Source organism: Hyaena hyaena, unplaced genomic scaffold (assembly GCF_003009895.1).
Source record: "Hyaena hyaena isolate Hyena2069 unplaced genomic scaffold, ASM300989v1 scaffold_397, whole genome shotgun sequence".
Lineage (NCBI taxonomy): Eukaryota > Metazoa > Chordata > Mammalia > Carnivora > Hyaenidae > Hyaena > Hyaena hyaena.
Window position 1 is genome coordinate 722461 of NW_024081028.1, and position 22182 is coordinate 744642.

The 22182-nt window shown below is 36.6% G+C and overlaps 1 protein-coding gene across 6 annotated transcripts in view; it reads left to right on the plus strand.

Annotated features, from left to right (window-relative positions):
- Nucleotides 1-22182, plus strand: part of ZMYM4 (zinc finger MYM-type containing 4) — a 156207-nt gene that overhangs the window by 113781 nt on the left and 20244 nt on the right. For all 6 annotated transcript variants that reach the window (XM_039251707.1, XM_039251709.1, XM_039251704.1 and 3 more), the window contains 12 exons: nucleotides 901-1176; nucleotides 1351-1501; nucleotides 2513-2685; nucleotides 3258-3408; nucleotides 3978-4118; nucleotides 4429-4466; nucleotides 5232-5376; nucleotides 9794-9912; nucleotides 10809-10980; nucleotides 14567-14620; nucleotides 15016-15195; nucleotides 15546-15640. In XM_039251707.1, coding sequence (XP_039107638.1) covers nucleotides 901-1176; nucleotides 1351-1501; nucleotides 2513-2685; nucleotides 3258-3408; nucleotides 3978-4118; nucleotides 4429-4466; nucleotides 5232-5376; nucleotides 9794-9912; nucleotides 10809-10980; nucleotides 14567-14620; nucleotides 15016-15195; nucleotides 15546-15640 — 1695 coding nt within the window. The remainder of the gene's footprint in view (nucleotides 1-900; nucleotides 1177-1350; nucleotides 1502-2512; nucleotides 2686-3257; nucleotides 3409-3977; nucleotides 4119-4428; nucleotides 4467-5231; nucleotides 5377-9793; nucleotides 9913-10808; nucleotides 10981-14566; nucleotides 14621-15015; nucleotides 15196-15545; nucleotides 15641-22182) is intronic.

Sequence of the window (22182 nt, forward strand, 5' to 3'; positions counted from 1 at the left end):
CTTTGACTTTTGATGTATTTGGAGGCATGTCATTTAACTTCCTCTTGTAAAATTAAGTAGTACTATTACTCTCCAGATTATCTGTTGGGAGGATATTATTATTTTATGTTATTTCTTCTTCTTCTTTTTTTTTTTTTTTTTACTTTTTTAAAGTTTGTTTATTTACTTTGAGAGAGAGAGAGCAGGGTAGGGACAGAGAGAGCAGGGAGAGAGAAAATCCCAAGTAAGCTCTGTGCTATCAGAGCCTGATGTGAGGCTCAAACTCAGCACTGTGAGATCATGACCTAAGCCAAAATCAAGAGTCGGATGCTTAACCAACTGAGCCATCCAGGTGCCCCAGGGGGGTGTTATTTTTATTTTATTTTATTTTATTATTTTTTAAATGTTTATTTATTTTGAGAGAAATGAGCAGGGGAGGGACTGAGAGAATCCCAAGCAGGGTTTGAACTGTTATCGCTGAGTCCAGTGCAGGCTCTGTCCCATGAACTGTGAGATCATGACCTGAGCTGAAACCAAGAGTCAGACACTTAATTAACTGAGCCACCCAGGCATCCCATGGGGATATTATTTTTAAAGGAGATTATTAATTTGGGGCATCTGGCTGGCTCAGTCAGTAGACATGCGACTCTTGATCTCATGGTGGTGAGTTGGAGTTCCATGTTGCATGTAGAGATTACTTAAAAAGTTTAAAAAATTTTAAAGAGATCATCAGTTATTTTAATTTCTGCATATAAATGATACTCCTTCCATTCACTTCTAAGCTGTTCAAGGGCAGGGAGTGTCGCCTGTTCACAGATATATCTTATGTACCTAGAATTGTGCATGTCAGACTTAAGCACTCAGTGCTCATTTGGTTGAACAAATGATTACATTGATTATCTTGTTTGTTTCATTTTTCAGAATTTGTTCAACAAACCAACAGGAATGAATTCTTCAGTAGTGCCCTTGTCTCAGGGCCAAGTAATTGTAAGCATCCCCACAGGTTCAACAGTGTCAGCCGGTGGGAGTAACACCTCTGCTGTCTCCCCCACCTCCATCAGTAGCTCTGCTGCAGCTGGCCTCCAGCGTCTTGCTGCCCAATCCCAGCACGTTGGGTTTGCACGAAGTGTTGTAAAACTCAAGTGTCAGCACTGTAACCGTCTTTTTGCCACAAAACCAGAACTTCTTGACTACAAGGTAAAGTATAGGATCCTGAAAAGGGTTTGAGTATAAAGTGGTCTATCTATAAAATCATTTCTAGCTTTTCATTTCTAAAAACAACACTACTTGTTTTAAAAGTAAGAGGGAATAAAGGATTTCCAAAAGATAAACCAAATGTTTCATTAGTACTTAATGATTATTTCTTTGCAGGGTAAAATGTTTCAGTTCTGTGGCAAGAATTGTTCTGATGAATATAAGAAAATAAATAATGTAATGGCAATGTGTGAATATTGTAAAATTGAGAAAATTATAAAGGAAACTGTGCGATTCTCAGGTGCTGACAAGTCATTCTGTAGTGAAGGTAAAGACAAGATTATCTTACCTATTGAGCATGTTGGTCCTCTTAAAAGTAACTGATAATTTAAGCTGTTATTTTGTAAGTTTATCTACTTTATCCATTGTATATAACAAAGCTTTTTGTTTTGTTTACATGTACTTGCTTTTTTCTGAGCTAGTTGTACATATCATATGGATATTAAAATGAAGGAAAAGATTGTTGAAGTATATTGGTGATGTGAAAAACATTTCATGTTCTTAAGTTGATAGAGATTCTTTCAGTTATTGCACTTATTTCTAGAGAAGTTCTTAGGGGCACCTGGGTGGCTCAGTCGGTTAAGTGTCTAACTTTGACTCAGGTCATGATCTCACAGTTTTGTGAGTTTGAGCCATGGCATCAGACTCTTTGCTGTTGGCCTAGAGCCTGCTTCGGGTTCTGTCTCTCTCTATCCTTTTCCCTGCTTATGTGTGCTCTCTCTAAATAAATAAATAAATAAATAAACAAACAAACAAACAAACAGTTGAAACGTAAACAAATAGAAGTTCTTACAGTTTAGTAACATCCTAAATTTTTTATTGTTTTAAATAGTTATTATATTTCTGAATGTAATGGAGAAATCCATATGAAGTAAATTGTCTTTATTTAGATGACTTTTTTGTATGTTTAAAATGTTTTATTCTAAAACTGTACATGACTAACATCCTAGACTAGTAGCTTTCAAACCTTTTGACCACAGCACAAAAGAAGAAATACATTTTACATTGTGACCCAGTATATTATCACCTACCAAAGAAAAACAAAGGTTTTATGGAACAAAACTGACTTTTATTATGTGTGATGCACTGTAGTAGTTTCTATCCTGTCCTATTTTGTTTGAAAAAAGAAAATGATAGTATAGATTCTATAAATTGATCTCTTGATCTACTAAATGGTAAGGATCCAAGTGTGGAAACATTGTCTTAGAGGATTTAAGTTTAAAGATGTAGGTACGTAATTAATTTTTCTTCCTAACGTTTTTATCTTTCCTGTTTTTAGGTTGCAAATTGCTTTATAAACACGACTTGGCAAAACGCTGGGGAAATCACTGTAAAATGTGCAGCTATTGTTTACAGACATCTCCCAAATTGGTACAGAATAATTTGGGGGGCAAAGTAGAAGAGTTCTGTTGTGAAGAATGCATGTCCAAATATACAGTTCTATTCTATCAGGTAATTAAAATTCATATTCTTGGGGTTTTTCAAATGTAGGGCGTACATTATTCCCTTCTTTTATTCTTTAAATAGTATGAAGGGCAGTTTAATGATTTAAAACTTTTAAGTATTAAATGTATTATATTCTGCGGTATTCATGTAAGATTTAAGAAGATTTTAACGTCACTGAAGTTATGTTCTTTTTGTTTTTAATTTCCTTGTAGAAGACATATCGGTCATAAGACATTAAAGTATTTAAAATTAGCATTTTATCCATTTATTATTTAACTAAAATGAATTTATCTTCTGAAGTTTTTGAAGAAGATAGGTCTTATTTTCATTTCACTATGTTTTTTAATTACTCTTTATTGGCGTCCCTAAAACGTGACTTTTAATGTGTAGTATAAATGATTTACAATATCATAAATAATTACTATTTTAGGATGGTTCATTTTATGTTCTAAATTTTCATTTATGTTCTAAATTCTGAGTTAAATTTCCTCACTTGTTCTATGTGAACTGCTTTAATTCTGTCAGACCAGAGATAATTTGTATTTTACTGTTCTACTGTCTTCTTATTTCATTTTTAGATGGCCAAATGTGATGGTTGTAAGCGACAGGGTAAACTCAGTGAGTCCTTGAAATGGCGAGGAGAAATGAAACATTTCTGTAACCTGCTTTGTATCTTGATGTTCTGTAATCAGCAAAGTATATGTGACCCACCTTCACAAAACAATGCAGGTAAAATTAAACTGTATAGTCTTTGATTAGTGCCAGAAACCAACTACTGTTCTACAAATGGGGAACTTTAAACAGTTATTAATAATTTCATGAAATGCGAATTTCGTTCTATTCCAATGACATTAGCATTTGAATCCCTTTTTGTTTAAAATCTCAGATTAAGGTTTTGTAAAAATGAGTTCATTTAGTTTTATCTGAACATTTTGAATTAAGTAAATTCTGTAAGAACTATGGGACAGAATGGCAGCTAATGTTTTGTAATTGGGTACATACACCTTGACGTGCTTAAAAAAGGATTTGAGAGTGTAACAAAGGACATAGAATATAAATCACATGGCCTTTTACATACACCACATGTGTAGTTTTACAAGAGAAAGTATATGAAATACTTTTAAGTTTCACTAATTAAAAATAGGGAAAAAACCCCAGTTAATCCTAAAGTGAGTGATTCTTTGCTCTGACAGAATTTAACCTTACTAAAAGCATTGTTTAACCTCCCTGCGATGTTGGTTTCTATATATGTGCATATAAATTACATGAGGCCTTTTTATTTTTGTTTATTTAATCAGCAAGTATTTCCATGGTGCCAGCTGCTTCAGCAGGGCCCCCATCCCTAAGAAAAGATTCAACTCCAGTTATAGCTAATGTGGTGTCATTAGCCAGTGCTCCTGCTGCTCAGCCCACAGTGAATTCTAACAGTGTCTTACAAGGTATGTCTGATTTGAAAGCATTTATCCAGCTCTTTAAGGTTGAGTACAATGGTTCTTTTTTCCATCACTGATCATTTTCATATATTTGACACATTTATATTATGAGTGGTGGCTCTCTGTGGGCTGTTGGGCACTAAACAATGTTTTTGTCCCTTTTTATTCATGTGATATTTTAGATGCTAGTCTTCCCATGAATTAAGATAATACATGTTTTTGTTTTGAGATTTTGTGTCAATTATCCCATCAGCTTTAAATGGTACTATTTAAATAATTGTGTAAGATCCTAAATATTTATTTTAATTTATATCAGGTGCAGTTCCAACAGTAACAGCGAAAATCATTGGGGATGTAAGTTTTATTCTTTCAACTGGTATTGCTACTGTATTTATTTTCCAGTTTTATATAGTATGACTATATCTATGCTAATTTTCCTTGCTTTATTCTTTATTATAGAAAATAAATTTCATAAGCTCACAATCTTTGTTTAGGAACAAGATACTCTGGCTGTTTATTGATTGATATTCTGATTAATTAGTCCTTTAATGTACTTTGATTTCTCTGAATGCTTTTTATCTCTGCGTAGTTTCTGAAGGCTGTTTTTGTTGGTTTGTTTTTGTTGTTTTAGTTGTAGAGAATTAAATTTTACAGAACTCATGCAAAAAAGTATTTGGGGCATTTTGTAATGTAGTCAGATTATAAATAAAGTATTTATAAAATATAGTTTGTTTTCCACCCAGAGCAGGTTATCCTTAAGTAATCAAGTAAGCACTCTGGTTTTTTTATTTGTTTGTTTTTGTTTTTATTTTTGCCTCAATATGTTTTGTTTTGTTACTCAAGAGAAGAAGAAAATAAGTAGAAAAACTTATGACTAGAACAGTGGTATTTCTGAAGTGTTTCCTGATCTCTTCATTTAGAGTCAGTATTATCTAGTTATCAAAGTATTCTTATATTACTATTGATATTTCAGGAATATTGTATTTCTTACATATATAATGAAGATTTATGTTCTCTGTCTTCCATGTAATTCCAATATAGTGTTTCTTTTGAAATTATAATATTTCTTATAATTAATGATAAACTTTTGAAAACCTCTGGTTTCTGATTTTTTTCTAGGCAAGTACACAAACAGATGCTCTGAAATTGCCACCTTCTCAGCCCCCAAGACTTCTGAAGAATAAAGCTTTATTGTGTAAACCCATCACACAGACTAAAGCCACCTCTTGCAAACCACATACCCAAAACAAAGAATGCCAGACAGGTATGTTCTTTGCATTTCCTTCCTTTAATTTTTTTTAGTGGGGGAGGAATGTGAGATCTGCTTACATTAATTGAGTGCCTATTTCCTGAGTGATGTGTTTGATTGCTTATATACATCACCCAGTTGCATTCTCCTGACTTCCTGTCAGGTATTTTCGCCCTCTGAAAATTAAGTTATGCCAAAGAGAAGGTAGTTAATTAATAATACCATACTGTGAACACTTGATTTTCTGTTATTAATGACTGTGTGATTTTATAGAATAAGGGTAGACTTTGGAATTATATAGATAGCCTCTTAATTAAAGGAACTGTAGTTTCGTAGAGGATTCTTCAGTTTGAACTTTTCTCTCCTCTATATTAAATAAAGTCATGTTTTTGTAGGGGAGGGCTTTATTTTCTCTTGAAATGCCACCCCCAAGCAAGATCCTCTAATCTACTTTTGTGGATGCTGGTGTGGTACAGTCCTCTGGTCTCAGCTTGCCTCTCCTGGCATGGAATCTCTGCCCTGCAAGTGTCTGGGCTGAGGATGATTGGGACCCCATATCCTTGGCTTGCAGTAAGGTTTCTACCCTATGGGTGGCAGCTGGGTGGAGAAAGGGAGACTCCAGCCTGTCAGCTATACTCACCAGGAAATTAACCTTTTCAACTTGGAGTTGGAGGGTGTGAGAAATGATGGTGGCCAGCTCCCCAGGTGAGATATGGTAATCCTTGTTTGGGAACTGAAGAAATAGGAGCCCATTCTTCCTGACCACACTTAGCCAGAGCAGAGCTTCTGTCAAGTTGAGCTGACTGAGCTGGGGTATGGAGCCGGTAGTGGATCAAATGTCATAGATTCCCACTGTTCTTACTGTATTTAGGTAGATTTTCTCAAATAAATGTCTTTCTATTTGCTGTATTTCCTTGGGACAATTTGTAAAGAATTTAAGTGGTTGATTTTTTTGTTTTTTTGGGTTTTTTTTAAATGTTTTATTTATTTCTAGGAGAGAGAGAGAGAGACAGCATGAGCAGGGGAGGGTCAGAGAGAGAGGGAGTCACAGACCGAAACAGGCTCCAGGCTCTGAGCTGGCAGTCAGCACAGAGCCCGACACGGGGCTCGAACCCACGAACCATGAGATCATGACCTAAGCGAAAGTCGGACGCTTAACCGACTAAGCCACCCAGGCACCCCTGTTTTGTTTTGTTTTTTTAATGCTTATTTAGTTTTGAGAGAGACAGACTGCAGGGGGGTGGGGGGAGACACAGAAGAGAAGAGAAGCTCCAGGGGCTGTCAGCATAGAGCCCAGTGCAGGGTTCAAACTCATGAATTGTGGGATCAGGACCTGACCAAAGTCAGACACTTAACTGACTAAGCCACCCAGGTGCCCTTTAAGTGGTTGTTTCTTAACAGTTTTCATCAGCTTAGCTCGTTTCATTAGAGACTGGGTCTTTTTAGCTCCTCATACTGTCATTTCAAAGCCCCAGAATTCTTTTATGATTTTTCAAGTTTATTTTGAAAGAGAGGGAGAGAGTGCACATGTGCACGTGAGCAGGGGAGAAGCAAAGAGGAGAGAGAGAAAATCTAAACAGGCTCTGTGCTTGAACATGGAACTGTGAGATCCTGACCTGAACCAAAACCAAGAGTCAGACTTAACCGATAGAGCCACCCAGGCACCCCGAAAATCCCAGAATTCTTTTTTTTTTTAAGTTTATTTATTTTTGAGAGAGAGACAGAACATGAGTGGGGGAAGGGCAGAGGGAGTGGAACGACACACAGAATCTGAAGCAGGCTCCAGGCTCTGAGCTATTAGCACAGAACCTGACATGGGGCTTGAACTCATGAAGTGTGAGATCATGACCTGAGCCAAAGGCAAATGCTTAACCGACTGAGCCACCCAGGTACCCCACGTCGCAGACTTCTTACTTGGGTGGCTTAGTCAGTTAAGCATCCAACTTCGGCTCAGATCATGGTCTCATAGTTCACAGGTTTAAGCCCCATATCAGGTTGTGTGCTGGCAGCTCAGAGCCTGGAGCCTGCTTGGGATACTGTGTCTCCCTCTCTCTCTGCTCATCCCTTGCTCTCTCTCTCTCTGTCTCTCTCAAAAATAAACATTAAAAAAAATTAACCCTAGATTTCTTGATCTGCAAAGTTATCTTGTAAGTGAATGCTTCTCAAACACCAATATGCATATGAATTACTTAGGAATTTTATTAAGCACATTATAATTTAGTGGGGTCTGAAATTTTAGCATTTTTTTTTCTTTTTAATGTTTATATTTTAGAGAGACACAGAGTACAAGTGAGGGAAGGGCAGAGAGAGAGGGAAACACAGAATCTGAAGCAGGCTCCAGGCTGTCACCACAGAGCCCAATGCAGGACTCAAACTCAGGAATCATGGGATCAGGACCTGAGCCAAAGTCAAATGCTTAACTGATTGAGCCACCCAAGCTCCCCTGAGGTTTTGCATTTCTTAAAGCTCTCAGGGACCATATCAAATAGTAATGTTATAGATGACTTCAGCCTATATTTGTATTGTAGTAATAGTGACTTGCTTTTAGTATTATGTAGCTTGGTTATCAGACATCTTTAATCAGGTGATTTTATTTTTATTTTTTGCGTATAGTTGACATACAGAGTTACATTAGTTTTGGGGGTGTACAGCTTAGAGATTTGACAAGTATATACATATGCTGTGCTCACTACAAGTATAGCTACCATCTGTCCCATCATATCACTATTACAGTATCATTGACTGTATCACTTATGCTCTGCTTTTTATTCCTATGACTCACTCATTCCATAATTGGAGGCCTGTATCTCCCTCTCCCCCTCACCCATTTTGCTCAGCTTCCTATCCACAGGTAATTTTTAATGTCTGCTAGACCATGGTAAAATTGATCCTATATTATTTCCTATTTTTAACCCTACTTGTCAGCTTTTCACTTCTTGTCACTAGCGTTACCTTTCTCTTACAGTAATGGTTTTATAATCATCTGGGGTATTTTTCTGGCACATAGACAGGACTCTGTAGGATGCCTGTTAAATATTGGATGAGTTCTCCATCCTTCTCACTTTGTTTCCTTACTCTCATTTAGGTTTCTAAGTTCTGTTTCATCTTTTTAATACCTTAGAATACATGTATGTAGCTCAGTTGCCTGGGCGGCTCAGTTAGTTTAAGTGCCCTACTTTGGCTCAGGTCATGATCTCTCAGTTTGTGAGTTCAAGCCTTGCATCAGGCTCTGTGCTGACAGCTCAGAGCCTGGAGCCTGCTTCAGATTCTGTGTCTCCCTCACTCTGCCCTTTCCCTGCTCGTGTTCTGTCTCTCTGTGTCTTTTAAAAATAAACAAACATTAAAAAAAAGGTTTAAAAAAACCTTCTTGTATATATTTATTCATTTTTGTAGGTATTGTTACCATCCTAGTCCAGGTCCTCATCATCATTACTCTATGTACATATTGAATTTGCCTCCTACTTTTATACTTTATATACTTTTTATTCCATATTAAGAGACTCCAGATTAATCTTTTTTAGTGACATTTTTATCATATTACTCTGTGCTAACAGATCTGCAGTAGCTCCACAGTTTCTACTAGAAATGATTTTAAAAGGTTATTATAGGGGCGCCAGGGTGGCTCAGTTGGTTAAGCATCCGTCTTTGGCTCAGTTCCTGGTCTCTCAGTTCATGAGTTTAAGCCTCACATCAGACTCTCTGCTGTCAACATGGAGCCCACTTCAGATCCTTTGTCTGCCTCTCTCTCTGCCCCTTCCCTCCCAAAATACATGAACATTTTTTTTAAGTTCATTACAGACTCACGAAAATGGCTTTATGTCTGTTTAATCTCATCTTTAACATACCCTTCTTATTCATGTTAGCAGTTTTCTGTAATATTCCACTAGGATAATTGTTCCAAATCTTTATATTCGTTAATCCAAATAATATCCTTCATTCATTGTATCCTCATATCATTGGTCATTTTTTTGTGGCCTGCTTTTTATCTGTGCTATACTCAAATCTTTCTTTGCTGGTTTAGTTATTCTTCTTTGGACTGGTAATGTCATAGGTTACACTTCTTTTGAATTAGAGGTCTATGTGCTTTAAAAGGTTTTTTTTAATTATAATTCTTTTGAACTGTAAATCCTCACTGCTTTTTTAAAAATTTTTTTAAATGTTTTATTTATTTCTGAGAGAGAGAGAGAGGCAGCGTGAGCAGGGGAGGGTCAGAGAGAGAGGGAGACAAAGAATCCGAAGCAAGCTCCAGGCTCTGAGCTGGCTGTCAGCACAGAGCCTGACGCAGGGCTCGAACCCACAAACTGTGAGATCATGACCTGAGCCGAAGTCAGACACTTAACCAACTGAGCCACCCAGGAGCCCCTGCTTTTTAAAAAATTTATATTAAAATGTTTATAATCCTCTGTGGGTTTTTTTTATTTTTTTTCATTAGAAGACACTCCAAGTCAGCCCCAGATCATTGTGGTGCCAGTTCCTGTACCAGTGTTTGTGCCCATACCTCTTCATCTTTATACTCAGTATGCACCAGTCCCATTTGGAATTCCAGTTCCCGTGAGTAATCATTAGATTTGTTTTTTAATTTTTTATTTATTTTTGAGAGAGAGAGAGAGACAGCATGAGCAGGGGAGGGTCAGAGAGAGAGAGGGAGATACAGAATCTGAAACAGGCTCCAAGCTCTGAGTTGGCTGTCAGCAGAGAACCCGACGCGGGGCTTGAACCCACGGACCATGAGATCATGATCTGAACCAAAGTCAGACACTTAACCGACTGAGCCACCCAGGCACCCCGTGAGTAATTATTTAGAGATGAAGGCTGATTTAGTGCATGTTTTCCTCAATTAAAATGTTACAGCTCAATTTAAAAACTTCACTTTTTGGTAAAACATACCTGACTGTGTGTTATTTAATATGGAATATATGAAGGACTGCTTGTATTTATATCCTGCCTTCTCAGAGAATGCTGTGATATAACCTTTTTATAATGTTTCATACAAATAAGACCACTTAAATAGAAAAAGATCAGAAACATGTATGTGTGTTAAAATTCTAGAGGCTAACAAGGGTGAAAAGTAACTACTGTGATTTATATTATTCTCACTTTTTAAAAAAAGTGTTCATTTTTTATTGGAAATCTATTTTTCCTTGGTGAATTCTTAAGAAAAATAGCTGTGTGAAACTGAAAATGCTAAGCAAGAAATATAATCAGAAACTAAAGTGTTAGGTACTTATTTTAGACAAGTTGTAGACACAGTTTTTTGATTGTCCAGAAAAGCACTTAACTGAATTTTGATTTAAATGGCTGTCGTCTTATGAAAACAAATTCAAGACTATTTTAATCATTAGCAATAGAAATATCTGAATTTGTTCATTATTTTAGTGCTTAAATCATCCCACAAATGATAGTTTTAATGAGAAACCTATTCTAAGAAATTATCCTTGGTCTTTTAGATGCCTGTCCCTATGCTTATTCCATCGTCAATGGATAATGAAGATAAAGTCACCGAAAGTATTGAAGACATTAAGGAAAAGCTTCCTTCACATCCATTTGAAGCTGATCTCCTTGAGATGGCAGAGATGATTGCAGAAGATGAAGAGAAGGAGAAGACTCTGTCCCAGGGAGGTTGGTATAATTTTAAAGTACAGAAAGAAAGTAAATACACACTTTTCAGGTATCTCAAGTAATTTTAAGTATTGGATAGTAAAGATGTTTCTAAAAGCTTTATTTGTGTTTAAATACCAAATTTATAGATTTGTTAAACCTGTTTTTTTGTTAAAAAATTTTTTAATACAATTTTATATAAATATATAATTTATTATATTATATTATATTTATATATATAAATAAATATATATAATATATTTATTAAATATAAATATAAAAATATAAATATTTTTATTTATTTTTGAGACAGAGAGTGTGAGCAGAGGAGGGGCAGAGAGAGAGGGAGACACAGAATCTGAAACAGGCTCCATGCTCTGAGCTGCCAGCACAGAACTCGATGCAGGGCTCTAACCCACAAACCGTGAGATCATGACCTGTGCCGAAGTTGGACACTTAACCGACTGAGCCAACCAGGCACCCCTAAACTTGTTGATACCTTTGAAACTTCTGTCCTTTTTATAAAACTACATATTAATAGTCAACATAGTTTTTAGTTTGTAATGATTCCAGAAAAATAAGCGGTAAATCCATTTTCATGATTATTTTCTGGCTTTATTCCTGTATTCAAAGCCATTATCCCCATATAAGAATTCCTAGTGTATAATAAATAATCAGCATGTTCACAGAAAGTAAATAGAACGTTATGACAGAAAACCATTTGGCTCAACATAACCTATAGATAAATCACTCTTCTGTGAGGGTAGAATAACAATAAGAACAGTAGTTTTGTGCTTACATACCGTAGGCATGTCCTAAATGCACTGTGTCCATCATCTCATTTAACCTTTACAACAACACTATGAAGAGGGTACTGTTTACTTTAGATTCCTCATTTGGAAAATAGGATATCCTACTTGCTCTGGTTGTGCAATCAGGAAGTGATGGAACCAGAGGTTGAATTCGGGTCTGTCTGCCTCCAAAGTAGATGATAGTAACCAGTACTAGCAGTACATATCCAGAAAGGTTTCTAGCCTTAGTGAGCACCTTCTTGGTTTTTGGATATAAGAAGAGATAGAGAAAATGGTGTTTGATAGTTAAAATACACAAAGGCCTTTTCCTGTATCACTGATGAGTCAAGAAATTTTTTTTTTTGACAATTTTTTCCTTTTTTTAGTGATGGATTTTACAAAGCTATGGTTTAAATTTTGCATAATAAATGCTGGATGATTTTCTGAACACTGTGGCATTTTTTTTTTAACATTTATTTATTTTTGGAAGAGAGAGAGAGAGAGAGACAGTGCGGAAGTGAGGGAGGGGCAGAGAGATAAGGAGACTCTGAAACAGGTACCAGCCTCTGAGCTATCAGCAAAGAGCCTGATGGGGGGCTTGAGCCCACGAACTGTAAGATCATGACCTGAGCCGAAGTCAGATGCTTAACAACTGAGCCTCCCAAGCGCCCCAAACCTATAACATTTAAAAACAAAATACCAACTCTCCTCTAGTGTTCCCGTTAAGTTTTAAAATCATAATATTCTGAGAGATGCATAAAAAGCTTCCTGGTTATTATCCCATGGTTTCTGGTCTCATTTTGCTTTCTAGTGTATAATCTCATAATTTGGACCTATTTGTATGTGGATTTTAATGTCTTAGACTATTCCCCCTTATGCTTGATCTTATAATTTCTGATATTTAGTTTGGAAGTTCAAGCCATTCCTGATAATAAACCTCATTTTAAGTTGGCTTTCCACTCACATTAATAGTTTACATTTTGGGGTGCCTAGGTGGCTCACTTCAGTTGAGTGTCTGACTTCAGCTCAGGTCATGATCTCATGATCATGAGGGAGATTCTGTGTCTCCCTCTTTCTGTCCCTCCCCTACTTGTTCTCTGTCTCTCTCAAAAATAATAAACATTAAAAATAATTTTAAAAAACAGTTAACATTTTTCAGGTGCTTCTTCACAAATACCATGACTCTGCCTTAACCTAAAAATTGAGTCAGACTGAGAAAACATTCAGAACTAAGCTTTAAGACAGATAGTTGTGGAGCACCTCGGTGGCTCAGTCAGATAAGTATCCAACTTCGGCTCAGGTCATGATTTCACAGTTTGTGAATTTGAGCCCTGCATTGGGCTCTGTTGTGACAGCTCGGAGCCTGAAGCCTGCTTCGGATCCGTGTCACATTCTCTCTCTGCCCCTCCCCCACGTGTGCTCTTTCTCTCTCTGTCTCTCAAAAATAAATAATGTAAAAAAAATTTTTTTTTAAAGACAGATAGTCGTAATCACTATAGTGTAAGTAGAATCTAATGGTTTAGAAACATAAAGGGGTGTGGTGAGCCTGCATGGCTCAGTCAGTTAAGCGTCTGACTTCGGCTCAAGTCATGATCTCATGGTTCATGGGTTCAAGCCCTGCACTGGGCTCTGTGCTGACATCCAGCTCAGAGCTGGGAGCCTGTTTCAGATTCTGTATCTCCCTCTCTCTCTGACCCTCCCCTGCTCACGCTATCTCTGTCTTTCTCTCAGAAATTAAAAAAAAAAAAAAAGCAACGAAAAACAAGCATTAGAAACATAAAGGAGGGAGAAATGAAATCCATCTGAAGGGAACTGGCTAATTTATGTTTGATTTTAGAGAAAAGCTATTTCCTTGGGTTCTAAAAAGCCTTTTTTTTTTTTTACCTTAAATCCTTAATCTTTTTGCTTTTATATTTTTAAGTTAAAAAAATTTGTTTTAATATTTACATTTGAGAGAGAGAGAGAAAGAATGGGGAAGTGGCAGTGTGAGAGGGAGACAGAATCTGAAGCAGGCTCCAGACTCTGAGCTGTCAGCACAGAACCCAATGTAGGCCTCGAATCCAAGAGCTATGAGATCATGATCTGAGCCAAAGTTGGATGCTTAACCTACTGAGCCACCTAGGTGCCCTTAAATCCTTAAGCTTTTTACTTTTAAAGTAGTTAATTGATAGAACTGTGTTCGGTTTTGTTCATGTGCTGATTGTTCATGTAACATATTTATATTCTAAGTCTAGTAGTTTTTCAGTGTAATGGTAAAGTATATTTTGGGAGGAAAAAGCAACTCAAAGAGTATTTTGTCAATTTGTAAATAAATTATATATGTGTGTGTGGTTCATGGTAAAGAAAAAAATTTCAGAAAGCACAGGAGTATAAAATCCAAAATAAAGATCTCTCTTGACATGACTTATCTCATACTGGTACCTTGGAAGTGTAACCACTTTTATGGGTCATAATTTATCTCTCATGCCTAATTTTATTAATGAATCATGCTTCCTGCATATGAAGTCTATTTTTTTATTTATTTGTTTTGAGAGAGAGAGAGAGAAAGAGGGAGGGAGAGAATGAGTGGGGAAAGGGCAAAGAGAGAAGGGAATAGAATTCCAAGTGGGGCTTGAACTCATGAACCATGAAGTCATGACCTGAGCTGAAATTGAATGCTTAACCGACTGAGCCGTCCAGGTGCCCCTGCATATGAAGGCTATTTTCTTAGCACTCCCTAGTATGACTTACTTATAAAATGTAGTCATTTCATTTGAGATGCACTTTGCTTTTTGAATACATGTAAGTTGTTCAATTATTTACTTCTTTTTCTTTAGGATCCCAAACTTCTGAACAGGAGCTCTTTTTAGACACCAAGATTTTTGAAAAAGGTTTGTAATTGTACATATATTTCAGATCTTAGAAATATTATCTTCAGTCGTAGAAACCCATAAAGTATTAGTATTCTTGGATTTAATATTTGTAATTTTAGCTATTCATAGGGAGCATCAGATGTCTTTGATTATATGCTAATGTGTAATGAGAATAATAAAAGGTACCTCGGATAGTTGATTTTAAGGATTAATTGAGCGAATGCTTTAAAGTGTGTACCAAGAATATGAAGTCAGTTTTGTGAGGCTGGTGAAGAAGTTACTTCACTTTTGAGTGTACCTAGTTAAATCAGCAGACATATCTTGGTTTTGTTACTCAGGGTTTCAGGAAGGTTTCTGAGCATGTATAAGGTCCATCTTATTTTGAGCATTTGTTTGTTTTCTGTATATTTCAGACCAAGGCAGTACATACAGTGGTGATCTTGAATCAGAGGCAGTATCTACGCCACATAGCTGGGAGGAAGAGTTGAATCATTATGCCTTAAAGTCAAATGCTGTGCAGGAGGCTGATTCAGAATTGAAGCAGTTCTCCAAAGGGGAAACTGAGCAGGATCTGGAAGCAGATTTTCCATCGGGTTTGTGCAACATAAAATACTCTTGATTTTAGGAGATTGGTAGAACTCTGAATTGACCTTATGAAGCAGTTAGACTGTGTGATAACCTAAGGCACAAATGGTCCCTACCGTTGAAGGTTAAATAATAAAGTGGTTAATTTTTTTTAACATTTCTTGTAGGAGGTTTCCTTCATCATTAATGAAGTTTTTAAGTGCTGTATCTTTTGTTTCTATTAAGAATAGAAGTAAGATCCTTATTTTATCACAAACAAAATAATTAATAGTGATTACCTGATATTTTCTCCCTCTAAGTCTTTATATAAATCTCTAGTTATTTATCTCAAATTATGCTTTCTGCTTATTATTAATAGAATCATTTGACCCACTGAATAAAGGACAGGGAATCCAGGCACGTTCCCGAACAAGACGACGGCACAGAGATGGCTTCCCTCAGCCCAGACGAAGAGTAAGCAGTAGCTTAATTTTCCGAGCATTTTCTTTCCTTTGGTGTTCATTAATTCTTGCTGTTTACAAAACTCTGTAACAGCCAGGGTCACAGTATTTTATATATTGTTTTGTACAACATAGTATTTTTGTGCCTTTAGTTTTGTTTCTTATAATCAAGAACTATATCTTTTGAATATTTTAAAGGGATGTGTAAACCTCATGTTATGATAATAGAGGTACTGAGACAAGTCTCCCAGCACAACACAGGGCAAATGCTTAGCATATGGTTGTTTTTGTTTTTGTTTTTTTTATTTTATTTTTTTTAATCTTTATTTATTCATTTTTTTTTTTGCAAATAGTTTATTGTCAAATTAGTTTCCACATAACACTCAGTGCTCATCCCCACAAGTGTCCTCCTCCATGCCCATCCCTCCTCCCCCCCATATCCATCAGTCCTCAGTTTTTGTCAGCATTCAAGAGTCTCTCATGGTTTGCCTCTCTCCCTTTCCCCCACCATTTCCACCCTTCTTCTCCCCCTTGTTCCTCCGTCAAGTTCCTCCTAATCCTCCTATACGTGCAAACATATGATATTTGTCCTTCTCTGCCTGACTTATTTCGCTCAGCATAACACCCTCAAGGTCCATCCATGTTGCTACACATGGCCAGATTTCATTCTTTCTCATTGCCATGTAGTATTCCATGATATAGATAAACCACATCTTCTTGATCCATTCGTCCGTTGATGGACACTTAGGCTCTTTCCATGTTTTAGCTATTGTTGAGAGTGCTGCTATGAACATTGGGGTACATGTGCTCCTATGCATCAGCATTTCTGTATCCCTTGGGTAAGTATATGGTTGTTATTATGTAGCTGCTCAGATGTTTCTTGTGATTGTCATGGTCTGTATCATCATTATTCCTTTCCCAGCGGATAGAAGTATAACCAGGCAAGTTTACAGTTTCCTGGTGGTTTGTTACTCTGTTTTGTTACTAACCTATGTTACACTAAGTCATCTAGGACTTAGTAGGGATTGATGAGCTACTGAGCATATACTAAGTCACGGCCCAGGCTTCAGCCATATAGACACAAGTAAAGGCAGCATTCCTGCCTCTCTAAATAGCATATGATGCCACACCTGTAATGTGCCACATAATCATGAAATTTCTAGATTTATAGACCTTTATAAATGTATATGTATTATACTTGATTAACGTAAAATAATAAAAATAAATGACAGATTACTGCTGTTAAAAAAATTATCTTTTACTTTATATTTCTTCTAACAGGCTCATTTTGTTTTTATAATTGAGGATGTTTTCTGTTTCTTTAAAAAGCTTTTTAAAATACTTGTATACTGTTTCTTAAAACTTCTAAATTTAGCTCTTTTTTAGTATAATGAGGTTTATTATTTTACATAATATATTAGTGAGATTCATGTGGACATTTTCTCATATTGACAGGGCTTTCCCATAGTAAAATTACAAAGTAATAGCCTTATTTTTTTTAATTAGCCTTATTGAGTTATAATTGCATCTAAAAGTTCATAAATTAAAAAAAAATTTTTTTATGTTTATTTGTGAGAGAGAGAGAGCGGGAGCGGGGAAGGGGCAGAGAGAGAGGGGGAGACACAGAATTGGAAGCAGGCTCCAGGCTCCGAGCTGTTAGCACAGAGCCTGACACTGGGCTCAATCCCACAAACCATGAGATCATGACCTGAGCTTAAGTCAGATGCTCAACTAATGAGCCACCTGGGCTCCCCTAAAAGTTCATAAATTTTAAGTATAATATTTGAGGGGCTCTGTCAAATATATTAAGTACATAACTACCACCACAACCATAACCCTTCTACTCTACTGAAACCTCCCCTGGGACCTCTTGTAGTTTTTCTTTTCCAGTTCTTGATAATCACCCATCTGCTTTGCAGACTGATTTCAAATGCTACTGCTTTGCCATTTCTGTAATTTCATATAAATGAAATTATGTGATTTGTAGTTTTCCCTGTCTGACTTCTTTCACTTAGCATAATGGTTTTGAGATTCATCTACATTGTTGCATATATCAGGAAGACCATTCATTCTTTTTTATTTCTGAGTAGCATTTCATTGAATGGAGAAACCACAGTTTAACAGTTGATGGTAATTTGGATTAGTTCCTGTTTGGGGCTATTTCAGATACAGCTTCTGTGAACATTTTCATACAAATCTCTGTGTGAACATATCGTTTCATTTGATGAAATACACCCAGGAGGGGATTGCTAGGTCTTATTGTATGTGTATTTTTAACTTTGTAGGAAAGCTGTCAAACTGTTCTCCGGAGTAGTAAATGTATTGTTTGGAATTTCCACCAGCAGTGTATGAGTTCCAATCTGCTCCATGACTTTGCTAATACTTGCTATTTTCAGTTTTTAGTCTTTACCATTCTAGTGAATTTGTAGTGGTATGTCACTGTGGCTTTAGTTTATATTTTCCTAATAACTGATGATATTGGATATCTTTCCATGTGTATATTTGTTATTTTTATATTTTCTTTGGTACGGTTTCCATTCAAAACTCTTGCACATTTCTTAAAAAAAACTTACTACCTTATTATTTTTTGAAAGTATTTATTTTGAAAGAGAGAGAACAAGAGCCAGCACACTTGCAAGCAGGGGAGGGGCAGAGAGAGAAGGAGAGACAATCCCAAGCAGGCTCTTCAGTGTCATTACAAAGCCCAGTGCAGGGCTTGATCAAGCTCATGAACTGTGAGATCATGACTGAAATCAAGAGTCGGGATGCTCAACTAACTGAGCCACCCAGGTGCCCCTCTTACACATTTTTTGGGGGGGTGGTTATCTTACTGTGATGTAAGTGTTCTTTATTATGAACATAATTCTTTTCTCAAACATGACTTTTGCTTCTATGCTATTGTTTTTTTTTTCTTAATGGTGAAGAACAGAACTTTCTGAATTTGTCAAAGTCTGTTTTCATCAATTTTTAATTCTTTTCTTATTCATGCTTTTAAGAATACCATGTGTAAGTCTTTGCTTACCCTGTGGCAACTAAGATATTGTCTTATGTTTTGTTCTGGTTTTATACTTTAGATTTTATGTGTCTCTGATCCATTTTGAGATCATTTTTATATGTGAGTTCAGGCAAATGTCAAGGTTTATTATTATTTTTATATGTGGTATCCCATTGTTTTAGTACCATCTGGGAAAAGTCTGTCCTTTCCCTCATTGAATTACATTGCACTTTTGTTAAATCAAATGACTATATATGTCCATCTGTTTCTGAAACTGATTCTGTTCCATTGATTTATGTGTCCTTTTTAATACAGTACCAACTGTCTTGATTATTGTAGCTTTACAGTGAGTCTTGAAATCAGGAGTATAAGTCTTCCAACATTGTTGTTCATTTTCAAAAATTGTTATTCACATATCCATATAAATTTTTGAATCAGCTTGTCAGTGTTTACAGAAAAGGCTGCTGGAACTTTGGGGGCCATTCTGAATCCATAGACCAATTTGCAGAGAATTGATACATTAGCAATATTGAGCTGTCCAGTCTATGAATATTGTTTTACTCCTTTATTTAGATCATTTTTAATTTCTCTTAGCAGTGTTTTATATGTTTTATTTTAAACATACTTTTGAAAATTTATCTAATAAGTATTTAAGATTTATTTTGACCCTGTTTTAAGCATTATTTTTTATTTTAAAAATTTTAGGGGGCGCCCGGGTGGCTTAGTCGGTTAAGCGTCCGACTTTCGCTCAGGTCATGATCTCGCTGTTCGTGGGTTTGAGCCCCGCGTCGGGCTCTGTGCTGACTGCCAGCTCAGAGCCTGGAGCCTGTTTCAGAGTCTGTGACTCTCTCTCTGCCCCTCCCCTGCTCGCTGTCTCTCTCTCTCTCTCCTAGAAATAAATAAAACATTAAAAAAATAAATAAATAAAAAACAAAAATTTTAGATGTTTATTTTTGAGAGAGAGAGAGAGCTTGCATATGAGTAGGGGAGGGGCAGAGAGAGAAGGGGACATAGGATATGAAGCAGGCTCTGTAGTGACAGCAAGGACCCCAGTGCAGGGTCATACTTAGGAACTGTGAGATTATGAGCCAAAGTTGGACACTTAACCAAGTGAGCCACCAGATGCCCCAAGTAGTATTATTTTTAATTTCATTTTCTAGTATTCCTCATTGTCATATAAAAATAGAGATTATTTTTTCTATATTGAGTTTATGTGTCGTGATTTTGCTCAATCAAAATCTTTAGAATTTTCTACCTAGACAGTCATATTATTTGTGAATAAAGATTGTTTTAGTCTTTCCTTTCTAATATTAATGCATTTTCTTTTTTCTTTTTTCTTTTTTTTTTTAATGTTTTTATTTATTTCTAGGAGAGAGAGAGAGACAGCGTGAGCAGGGGAGGGTCAGAGAGAGAGGGAGTCACAGACTGAAACAGGCTCCAGGCTCTGAGCTGGCAGTCAGCACAGAGCCCGACGCGGGGCTCGAACCCACGAACCGCGAGATCATGACCTAAGCGAAAGTCGGACGCTTAACCAACTAAGCCACCCAGGCGCCCCTTTTATTTTTTGATATATTGGACTACTTAGGCTCTTTAGTACAATGTTGAATATTTGTGGTGAAAGCAGATCTTCATGTCTGTTCTCAATCTTAGGGCGAGTGTTCAGTCCTGTAGTGTTTGTTTTAAAGATTTTATTTATTTATTTATTTTAATGTTTTGTTTATTTCTGAGAGGGATACAGCGTGAGCAGGGGAGAATCAGAGAGAGAGGGAGACACAGAATCCGAAGCAGGCTCCAGGCTCTGAGCTGGCTGTCAGCACAGAGCCCAAGGCGGGGCTTGAACCCACAAACTGCAAGATCATGACCTGAGCCAAAGTCAGACACTTAACCAATTGAGCCACCCAGGCGCCCCTTAAAGATTTTATTTTTAAGTAATCTCTACACCAAACATGAGGCTCAAACTCATGATCCCACGATCAAGAGTCACATGTTTTACTATCTGAGCCAGCCAGGTGCCCCTCAGTCTTAAAATATTAAGTAGGATATTACCTGTAAGTTTCTCGTAGATGGCCTCCATAGGTCCAGGAAGTTCTCTTCTGTTTTTAATTTGCTGAGAATTTTTTATCATGATTGTGTGTTGAACTTTGTCAGGTGACTCTCTTGTAACTATTGAAATGATCATCTGTTTTTTCTTTTCTGAACCTATTAAAATGATGACATACAGGAGCGCCTGGGTGTCTCAGTCTGTTAAGCATCTGACTCTTGATTTCGGCATCTGACCCTTGATCTCACAGTTTGTGAGTTGGAGTTGTGAGTTTGAGCCCTGTGTTGAGCTCAACACTGACAGTGGAGAGCGTGCTTGGGATTCTCTCTCAGACTGTCTCTGCCCCTCCCTTGCTTGTGCACATGCTCTCTCTCAAAATAAATAAACTTAAAAAATTTTTTAAATGATGAAATATATTAATTATTTGAATGATAAACTAACTTTGCATTCAAGAGATGAATCTTACTTTTGATGTTTTTATTCTTTTATATATTGCTGGATTCAGTTTGCTAATACATCATTAAGGTCTTATAAATATCTCCTTCAGAGAGATAATTGAGCTGTAGTTTTCTTGTAATGACTGGCTTTGTTCTCAGGGCATACATTGAGTTAGTATTTCCTCCTTTTTCTGTTTTCTGAAATATAATTTATATAATTACTTTATTGTTGGGTCTGAAGGGTTTTTATAGGACATTTTTAAACCATGAATTTAATGTTTGGTTGTTTAGGTTATTCATTTCTTCTATGGTAAGCTTTATTAGTTTGTGTCTTTCAGGAAGTTTGTTCATTTCATCTGACTTGTTGAGTTCATTGGCATAACACTGTTCACAGCATTGTCATTATCTTTTTAATGTCTGTAGGATCAGGTATTGGTAATTTGTGTTTCCTCTCTTTTTTTCTTGATCCTTCTAGCTAGAAATTTATTAAACATTTCTATCTTTTAAAAGAACCAGGTTTTGTTTTTCGTTTTTTGAGAGAATGTGAGTGGGAGAGGGAGGGGAGGGAGGGAGAAGGAGAGAAAGGAAGAGAGAGAAAGCAGGTTCCATAGCCATTGCAGAGTCTGCTGTGGGATTCAGTCTCATGACCCTGAGATCATGACCTGAGCCAAAATCAAGAGTTGGGTGCTTAACCAACTGAGCCACTCAGGTGCTCCAAGAACCAACTTGTTAATTTTATTAATTTTTCTCTATCATTTTTTCATTTTTTTTTCCTTTTATTCTTTCATTATTTTACTTTGGGTTTTAATATGGTCTTCTTTTTCTAGTTTTTTTTTTAAATTTTTTTTTAATGTTTATTTATTCTTTTGAGAGAGAGACCGAGCATGAGCGAGGCAGGGGCAGAGAGAGGCGGGGAGACACAGAATCCAAAGCAGGCTCCAGGCTCCAAGCTGTCAGCACAGAGCCTGATGTGGGGCTCAAACCCACAAACCGTGAGATCATGACCTGAGCTGAAGTTGGATTTTAATTGACTGAGCCACCTAGGTGCCCCTACTTTTCCTAGTTCCTTAAGATAAAGATAG